The sequence below is a fragment of the Temnothorax americanus genome, unplaced genomic scaffold (assembly GCF_048541705.1).
Source record: "Temnothorax americanus isolate GAGA-0224 unplaced genomic scaffold, ASM4854170v1 Scaffold49, whole genome shotgun sequence".
NCBI classification, from domain to species: domain Eukaryota; kingdom Metazoa; phylum Arthropoda; class Insecta; order Hymenoptera; family Formicidae; genus Temnothorax; species Temnothorax americanus.
The window spans coordinates 1,067,920-1,077,968 of record NW_027509646.1 but is presented as its reverse complement, the minus strand read 5'-3'; the positions used below and the strand labels follow the sequence as shown (position 1 = coordinate 1,077,968).

At 37.4% G+C, this 10,049-nt stretch overlaps 2 protein-coding genes across 4 annotated transcripts; one reads left to right on the top strand and one right to left on the bottom strand.

The window, feature by feature from the left end:
* Positions 1–166: 166 nt before the first annotated feature.
* On the bottom strand, positions 167–6,265 carry Golgin104 (coiled-coil domain-containing protein 186). 3 transcript variants are annotated; one of them, XM_077417468.1, is made up of 9 exons: positions 6,047–6,265; positions 4,211–5,909; positions 3,492–3,762; positions 2,813–3,216; positions 1,978–2,513; positions 1,642–1,901; positions 1,459–1,482; positions 1,166–1,315; positions 167–806 (listed from the first exon to the last, which is right to left on the bottom strand). In XM_077417468.1, exons 1-9 carry the CDS (start codon positions 6,147–6,149, stop codon positions 726–728), a joined length of 3,528 nt encoding a protein of 1,175 aa, XP_077273594.1. In that variant the 5' UTR covers positions 6,150–6,265; the 3' UTR covers positions 167–725. The 3 variants fall into 3 exon arrangements, with proteins under 3 accessions (XP_077273594.1, XP_077273596.1, XP_077273595.1); XM_077417470.1 differs by having other exon boundaries at positions 5,995–6,114; XM_077417469.1 differs by lacking the exon at positions 1,459–1,482.
* On the top strand, positions 6,257–9,921 carry LOC143903690 (uncharacterized). Its single transcript, XM_077417549.1, has 6 exons — positions 6,257–6,391; positions 7,522–7,774; positions 8,122–8,252; positions 8,338–8,516; positions 8,645–8,868; positions 9,255–9,921. The coding sequence occupies exons 3-6, from the start codon at positions 8,126–8,128 to the stop codon at positions 9,421–9,423; spliced, it is 699 nt and encodes a 232-aa protein (XP_077273675.1). The 5' UTR covers positions 6,257–6,391; positions 7,522–7,774; positions 8,122–8,125; the 3' UTR covers positions 9,424–9,921.
* The last annotated feature ends 128 nt before the right edge of the window (positions 9,922–10,049 follow it).

Genomic DNA, 10,049 nt, shown 5'->3' with positions numbered 1-10,049 from the left:
ACGTAATGATTTACTCCCAGTCATCGATTCTTCTAATTTTTAAGGCAGTACTAAGAGCAAATTTAATAACGGTAATGTGATATTTATAATTGTTCTTTCCTTCTTATAGCGTTTACATAAGGAATAAGGAATCTATTCTAGTTTCGACTAAATAAAACACATGTCATATTCTTTAAACAACTTTATAATACATATTATGACGTAAAACATGATTTTATTTCTTTGAATCTATTTCGAAGCATTGAAACATAAGAAATATGTTTCCGCTTGCGATATATACGCGCGTGTATATATATATATATATATATATATATATATATATATGTAGGTCCGGAAGTATGTTCCGGGACTTTTATTTTTGATATCGGTATATTCCGGGACATTTGGCAGTTTCCAGGACTGTCCTGGAAAAAATTGATGTCCTACGGCAATTTTCGGGACAGTTTTTTGAATCTGATTACATATATATGCGTTATATTCCAGGACTGTACATTTCAAAAAACGTAAACAGTCTCGGAACATGCCTCTGGACCTACATATATATATATAGCATATAAGCACACACACACACATGCATTCAATTAGATATAATAAATAAATTTACATAAGTACAAATATTTTTAAATACAATTCAAAATAAAATAATTGTATTGTACATATATATTTATAATTTATATATGTGTGAGTATATATACATACTTATACATGTAATAACTAGTTATTTATTAATTGTCAATTTGTTTTTGTTGATGCTCCATTTTTAGATGAAGTTTTGCTATCTCTTTACCTAATGTATCAATATTGTCCTGTAAAAATAACAAAATATTTTAAGCAATGATGAAATTGTAAAATTTCAGTAACGTTATATAAAATATTCTAAAATAATAAATGACTAATTAATAAAATAATCATTTTTTGAAACAGAAAAGGTAATATTTCCTTGGTTTTAATCAAATTGAAACATCACAGAAAGAAAAGTAAGTTTGTAAGTTCAACTAGATGTCTTACAAGAAATTGTAAGACATAATTCCGAAAGGTAAGAAATAGCTAGAGGTTTACTACTCCAAAAATTGCTCGTTTCAATATGCAACAGCTCATATACACATTTTGATATCACATAATTATTTCGTTATTGCTATAGTTTTTATTTAATATATATATTTACCTTTAAGGTAATGTTTTTTAGTAACGCGTCTTCAAGAACCGCTTGCAACTTTTGGTTTATTTCTAAAGAAAGTTCTAGAGTCATATTTTCATCCGAAACTCGATGATTGTAAACGGATGCCATTATACCTCCACGTCGTGCCAATTCTGCCTGCAAATTTGTATATTTTATTTAGAATACATATAAATAAACAAATATAATACATATATGTATATATGTATAAAAATTGACTAATAACTATGTTTGACAATGCTTCTTAACATTATTTAGAGAATCTGTTTCCTGACACTTACTGTATCTCTTCTGCTTTTGATATGCTTGGATATAAAAAACGAAAATATCTATTATTACAAAGATTTTAATCCAGTAAATAAAGCGAATTGAACAAATTAGTTTTATCACATCTCTACTCTACTCTATATTCTGTATATAATAAGATAAAATATAATTAACTAAAAAAGTACTTTTACATATACCTTGCATTTATCTCTTTCGTTACAAGTTAAAGCTCCAAAGTTCTGATGTAAAATGTAATTTTGTATTATTTTTTCTTTCTTCTGTATATCTTCAAGTAATATTTGTGTATGTCCTTTTAAAAAATCCAACTTTTCAGCCCTTTTTACATTTATATTTTGGAGTTTGATGATGCGATCCATTAGTACTTGTTTATTAAGATCTATGGAATTGATGTGATCACTAGCGTTGTTATCTGATAAGGCACCGTTCGATGTATCACCTAAAAGAAAACATACACATTGTGATATGAATTTATAATAACTCGTTAACATCAATGAGGTCTATCTATATCAAACCTGCCAAGGAAGTATTAGATCCAGTCCTAGATGCATTGTCCAATGAATTACTGGGAGATGTGACGTCAAACGTTTCTAATTTTTTACGGCATTGTTGCAATTCCCGTGTCAGTTCTTTTATGGAAGCCTGATGCTTCCTCTTTAATACTGCATTTTCACCCTGACTGTCTTCCAACTTCTGGGCAAAGTTCTGCGCGAGTTGAGTTTGTTCGGCGACATGCTTAGCCAGAATCTCACACTCCTCTCTCCGTTTTTTCCGTTCTTGCATCAAATCTTCTTCTAAAGTTTTGATTCTACCGGTCAATTCGTTGATGCATTCACGTAGTGGACCTTGTTCGGACTCGAGATGATTCGTCTTTGTTTGAATCGCGATGAACTCCGATTGAAGACGTACGTTCGTGTCTGTTAATTTTTGCGTAAAGTCTAACATATTCGCTTCCTTCTGGCGACAGGCCTGCATATCGGATAGCAATTCCTCGTTGCTCGATTGTAATTGCAATAATTTTTCTTCGGTTGACGCTATGTACTCTTCTTTACTGTAAAAACAAAACAAATATTTAGTGATTAAAATAATCATTAAATAGGATTTAAATTTAACATTATAAAATCTTCAGTTATGAAAATATAGTAACTAAACAAATTTTAAACTCAAGATTTGTCCAAGAATCTGTAGATGATAGGTAGCTTGAAAGACTTTGTTATTAATAATGCAATTATCATTTTTTATGTATACGACTTGCCAAGTTATTTTTTATATCTTTATAATATATAATATCTTTTTTTATATTATAAAATAATTATAAAATATAATATTGAAACTATATAGTATACGTACTGTTGTAATTGAAGTTTTAACGTTTCTAATTGAAAGACTTGGTTTAATAATTCGGTTATTTGTTGCTGACGTTGATCCGCAACGATCCTTAAATCACTCAAATCATTTTCATTATTTAATCGAACTTTCTCACACTCTTGTACTCTTAGGCTAAGCTTCTTATTTTCTTCAATTAAGTTTTGCTGCTTAGATTTTAGTGCTTCTAGCTCCTTTTGCAATTGAAGCCTCAGTGTTTCTTTATCTTCCGTAACGTGTCTTTCCAAGATCAAACGTGCCTGATGCTCTTTCAACTGTTGGTCCAACGTCACAGCTTTATTCTCTTCAGATTGCTGAAATTTACGAAATGATTCTTGCGTCTCGCGGCGTATCTGCTCGCACTCTTCCTTCATATCATTTATTTTCATCTGCAACATACATTTAAATAATATTAATATTCCACTTGAATTTCTTTAATGGTGATTAGCAATGAAATGTTGGGAAAATTACTAAGATTGGATAACTTTTAAGAAAATTTATCTCACGCTAAAAATAATCGTAAATAATTATAACAACCCACATATATAGCAATCAAAAGGTAATAAAAAAATATCTTTTTTTAAATCCAAAACTCAATTTTCGAACTACCTTTCGCACGATTTAAACTACGTAAGAAATAAAATGGTATCGTAATTTACTTTACCAAAGCTTTATCCAATTTCTGCTGGGTATCATTCTGCGACTCCATTTCGGTTTTAAGCTTAGTTTGCGTCCACTTTAGTTTAATCTCTTTCAATTTAACATCCTCTTTCAAATTCTCTACCTCCTTTTGAAGATCGGTTACTTCACGACATTTTCCGTCCAAAATGTTACATATTCTTGTGCGCTCGCCCTGCGCTTGGCGCAACTTGCCTTGCAGTAATTCCTGATCCTTTAGAAGTTCCTTAACTTTACGTTCCGTGGAATCCCTCACTCTATGTGTTGCATACATCGAGAATTAAACAAAGCAATTGTAGGTGTAATTTAATATTTAATTAAATATTGGTTTATCACGGATAACAGCTGGTCAGAGTAATTGGCCGCTTATAATACGCCCGATCTCCGGTTTCCGTGCTCTAAATCTTTTTCAGGCATGACCGACAAAAGTAACAACGTACAAAAGTACGAGAATGTCTTGAAGACACTTTCTCTTTTCTTTTATTAATTAGTTTGAGATACATATAACGTTTTAAAATTATTCTTTTGTCTCAATACTAGTTTTTACAACCTTTGTCGATCCTGCCTGAAAAAGATTTAGATCACGGAAACCGGAGATTGGGCGTATTATAAGGAGCCAATCACTGACCAGCTGTTATCCGTGATAAAGCAATATTCAATTAAATATGAAAAGTATCAAAGCTAAATTATTCTTTTTACAAATACCTTTGTATATCAATCAGTTGTTTCTCGCTGGTTACATATCTCATTACCATGTCTTCCTTCTCCTTATTAACCGCGGCACATTCCTTCTTCAGAGCTTCTTGCGTGTCCAGCGATGTGCTCAAGTCGGCCGTTAATTCATTGACAGTTTTCTCCAAATTCTCCACTTGTAAGATAAGCGCGTCCGTACTCGTCTCGGTTTCTCGAAGCGAGCTATTCGATCGATTTAACTTCTTTAAATATTCCATTTTCTTCAGTTTTGAATGCTCGAATTTCAAACTGGTATAATCCTTCAATAAGGCAAGATATAACGGATGTTCTAAAGAGCCGTATTTTAAAATATTTGATTCTGCCAATGCACCAAAATCAGACGAGTCTTCTTTATACGGGTCATCATACAACTCGTCCGTCTGCAGAAAACTTTTATTTTCATCCGCCTCTGCCGACGACGCGTCGCGTTTTACTCGTTCATCGATCACGTCGCAATCTAATCTATCATTGTTTTTAAGTACGCGATACGTCTTCTCGTCTGATATTTCATTCTCAAGATTATTATGTAACAGCTGTTCTTCAGGATCATCGTACGTTTTGTTTTCTTGCGTACAAGCCTCTTTCTCGTTTTTCATCACGCTATCCAAGTTATCCTCGCTCTTGTCGTGATTTTGTTTTACCGTACAATCCGTCGTATTAATCCGACTTGTCGCTGAATCTGTATCTGATCCAGACGTTACGTTAGTCGAAGGATATGCGTTATCGGTACAAAATCCCGCGGCATCGGTTTCGATAGATTTCGATATGTGATTGTACTTCAACGCCAAATTCTGCGGTAGTAAAGCCTTTTCCATGATGTTCGTCGACTTTTCCGTGATGAAATTCAAAAAGTTACGGCTCTTGTTTAAAAGCTGAACGTTCGACTGCATTATGTTCATTGGATTCCTCAGGAGAGACATTTTTACGAGTTTACTATCACCGGCTAACGTTGGCCGGGATATTGAACCTCGCGCATTAATACTTAGTGTCGGAGTTAAACTCGGTCCATTTTTCTTGTACATATCTACCTCGGTTTGATTTCGCTCATTCGCAGTCTCGTTATCGTTTATCCGTAATCGTGAATCTATTGTTTCTTCGGAAAATTGTTTTGTTTCGGATACGTCACCTTCTGCAATCCGTTCTTTAAGGTAATTTTTCTCGCATTCAGCTTCCATTCGATCACCCTGACACGCTTTAACTGTCTTTTCATTTATGGAACATTGTGAATGAGATAAAGGATTTTTCATCTCGTTCAAACGATTGAACAACGTCTCTTCCTCGTCGGTGCAAGCTGTCGCTACATTTCTCCACGTAAGTACATTCTTCTCAAACGCTCTAACTTGATCGCTAACTAAGTATGAATCCAAAGATGCTATCGCAGGTAACGAAGCACTCGTGCAGTGGGAATGTGAATGGCGAAGAGATTCATCGTCGTACGAAAGGCGACTCTCGCTACTGGACAACTGGCAAGCTTGAAGTTTTGTATTGGAAACGTCAGCGACAGACTTATCCTCCTCGAAAGTGATGGGTAGGCTTATATCGTCCGTCGAACAATTTGATCTTGTCTCCCTACCATTCCTCCTTGATAACGCCGAGTCGCTTTTGCTTTCAAACATGTTGCTCCCACAACGGTCACTTCGAACTTGCGAAATATTATCCTGCATTGTTATTCCTGGTGCAAAAATATATAATGTCATCATTTTCTTCAGAAATTAATAAACTACTTAGAAGGCATCGAATAAGCTAATGGACTAAACTCGTGTAAAGGGTATGTGTCGTCTCCCCGTTCCTCGGGCAAGGGATTTGTACCTTCGAGCAGACGGGCGTCGTGCCTCGTGGGTGAGTCGACCCGGTCGTATTCCACGGCGGCGAAATCCGTCTCGTCCCCAAAAGGCTCCAGACTCTCGCCCATGCCGATCGAAGCACAGACGTATGTTGTACAACGTCTGTTAGGTGCTGTTAGGTCAGCCGTGTCTCACGAGTCACAACCTCACAACTTCGTCGTATTCGCGAATGTTCGCGCGGGCCTGCCGAGCCCCGGCATTACGGGCAGACGGGTCGCGAGACGCATCCGAGATTCTCTATAAAATTGAAAAAAAGCGTACCCACGCGCGAGGAACCGCCCGCCAACCCCCGGCCACGCAACTGTCAATAGTAACGCACAACTGTCAATAGTCGTCACGCGACACGCGACGTGTGTGTGTGTGTGTGTGTGTGTGTGTGTGTGTGTGTGTGTGTGTGTGTGTGTGTGTGTGTGTGTGTGTGTGTGTGTGTGTGTGTGTGTGCGCGCGCGCGTGTGCGTGTGTGTGTGTGTGTGTGTGCGTGCGCGCGTGTGTGTGTGTGTGTGTGTGTGTGTGTGTGTGTGTGTGTGTGTGTGTGTGTGTGTGTGTGCGCGCGCGTGCGTGTGCGTGTGCGTGTGTGTGTGTGTGTGTGTGTGTGCGTGTGTGTGCGTGTGTGTGTGTGTGTGTGTGTGTGTGTGTGTGTGTGTGTGTGTGTGTGTGTGTGTGTGTGCTCGTGTGCGTGTGTGTGTACGCGCGCGCGCGCGCGCGCGCGCAATGGCCTTATCGTAGGTCTACAATGCGGCGCGAGTCGTAAAGTCGTAAGTCGTAAGACGTGACCACGCACAGTCGATTATTCTCCTCAAATTCGATTGTGCATGGTCACGTCTTACGACTCACGCGACTTTACGACTCGCATTGTAGACCTATATAGCATAACTCTAAGAATATTTATCTGTATTTATATATTTTTTAATATTTATCTAATATTTATCTTTAAAAAAATAATGCTCGTACTCGCCATCACTCGCCATACGACATAACGCACTACGCCAAAGCTTGTGCGTTACTTACGTCCACGACTACGATTGTCGTAGATCGCTACGCCATGTCATGTGCTTTGGCCCTAAGTCACGAAGAGTGACGGCCACTTATATTATTTCCAACGTTTGTTAACTTTTATCGAAATTGCCAACTCCTATTGGCTATTCTGAGAATTTAACGGTCGGTTAGAAGCTAAGGGTTGGTTTATAATAGCCGTAACCGTTGATTTAAGCCGTAATCTTTAAGAAATTGACCAATCACAGTCGATTATTCTTCTCACATTCGACTGTGATTGGTCAATTTCTTAAAGATTACGGCTTAAATCAACGGTTACGGCTATTATAAACCAACCCTAATATAGGAGGTCGATTATTGAATTTATTTGCAAGAGAAACGTGTGCGCAATCTCCATTCTACAAGTTGATTGGTTAAAGGGGTTACGTGATTGGCTCTTACTTTTAGAACCAACCAATCAACGCAGAGCGTTGATAAGACGAACTCGACAGTTGTGTCTGCTGAACGCGGCCATTGGTCGCCGTCTCTTTTATCCGCGAGTCACCAATCTACCTGTTACTTGCGCCGTGAAAAAAAAAGCGCGACGCGCGAACGTTGAGCGGCTTTGATTTCCGAGCGCCATTCCGCCATTTCTAGCCGTATCTTTTTCTATGCAGAGAATTAAATAGCGTTCGATTAATCAAGTTGAATATACACGGAAGTAAGTTTCGATTTTTATAACGTATATATATCTAGTAGATAAACTTCATTTAACGCCTTACGCACACTTTTACGCATAGTTTCGATCGAAAATCAGCAATGTCCGTGTTTGAAATTACGATATCACTGTACGACTTGGTACGGACTTGCTTCCCAAGTAGAACAGCAATTAAGTCACAATAGAATCAAAATAATGTCAAAATGATGGCAACGATGTTCGGTCACTTTATCGCCATTTTAACGTTATTTTGAACTTCATTGTGACTTTCTGTTCTACCCCTGGGTTTTGAATCGCGAGAGAGATCAGTATAAGTCTCGCGAAAATTACATTTTACGATCAATTTTCAGCAAGATGTCGGAAATGATTGAATTGAACTGGATGATCTGCAACAAGTGCTTCGCCCTGTTGTACAGAGGAAAGCGTCCCTATCACGTCACCCAGTGTGGCCATATTTCCTGCCAGAATTGTTTGCGGCAAGGTAAACTTCGAGAAAAATTTCTCGCTCGCGTTACGATCTATTTTCCACGATTTCAACCGTTCGCCACTTGTGACTTATTTTACAGTCGAGCAGCAATGTCCGCAATGCCAGCATGGCACCATGGCGCTGGCCCTGGAGGAGCCGCTGATGCCGAAGTTGATCCCGTACTTCCAGCCGCTCGCCGAGATTCTGGAAATGTTGTTGAAAGTCGACACGTTCCGGAGCAACCAGATGAAAATATTGAGCCAGCGCTTCATTGAACTTGTACATAAAATTATTCTTATCGCTTGGTTTCTCCTAATCCTAATTTCTTAATGATCTTGTACCTATATCGCTCCTATTACATCTTTTATATCCTTCTGAATTTTTGTGTACGACGATACGCTCTAAAGGATAAGAAGTACGAGTTGCTGAAAACCCGATATTGGCTGATCCAACGCCATTTTAAGGCATTGACGGATAAGTACATGAGCGTGAAGACCGATAAGGATAACCTTGAGAAGAAGCTGATGGTCTATCAGATGCATAGAGTAACTCCGCGGTCTGCATACCGCGGGATAAAAACGCCATCCGACTTCGGTATCTCTGTGCCGATTTCTCAATCCGACCGATCAAGGTAAAGTCCAAAAGCTTTGAACAATGCGGTACTGCATTTCCGAAGATCGGTGTAACAAAAACGGATCTCCTTTTGATATTCGCGTAAACTTAACGCATAAACTGCGGTCCACTTAACGCCACAAATGTTTCGAAGCAGCAATAATGTATTCCTCTTCTCCTTTCTTTCAATGAAGAAAGAAGGAGAAGGAGAACGCTTCGAAACATTTGTAGCATCAAATGGACTGCAGCCTGCATAATAAAATTGTGCCATTTAATAATATAAATTTTGACAAACGGTTAATATGCAACGTGTATATCGTCATTCTGCATAATTCGAGAGAGAATATCTGTAAATAATTCGAAAATAAAATAATATGTGATATCCGTTTTCATTGCTGTTTGTAGGTGCTCCATGGAATCGTCAGATCGTCCGAAATCCATGATCGTAACGCCCATGGGATCGATCGAACTGAATAATAGGCTAGCGCGCAGAACTGCTGATGGGTTTCGTTTTCGCACACCCTTCAACCGTAAACCTCCGCAATCTATGGATTCCCAAAATATGTTCTCTTAAATTGTAGTTTTATAACAAGAGACAAATTTTTTCTTCATTCACTATACTGCTCTTTCATAATTATATTATCTCGAGTTCGCAGTGTAATTTTATTTTATTTACGTATACAAACGAGAACGCGAACTTCCGTTGTAATTAAAGATTAAAGAAATACGATATCTCAAATATGTGAAGAAAAACGTGAATCATTTTTATCGTAATATGTAAAAAAATTGCGAATTATTTTTGTTATGAATTGTAGCGAAGAAATGAATTTGATATATACGTTTAATTTAATATATTTTTTCTTATCAAGATACATTGAGTTTTTTTTTCTTATTACTTTCACATTCGCAAATCAGGTACGTGATGCATATATAGTTGACAAGAACGCAACATAGATTTTGATATATTCTAAAACTTTTATTGGTCATTTCAGATATACATATTATATAATCTACTATTATTCATTCTTCAGACTTATGCGTCTATCATAGATATGACACCCAGATTCGAATTCGCATTTGAATCCAAACTTTGAATTTAAAAAGCGACATTCGATCGATAAACCTCCGGGTTTTGCACTTGAGCTGAACTCTTAGCACTTTTCATCTTTTTTCCTTTCCTCTGCTTTTCTCTCACTCTCC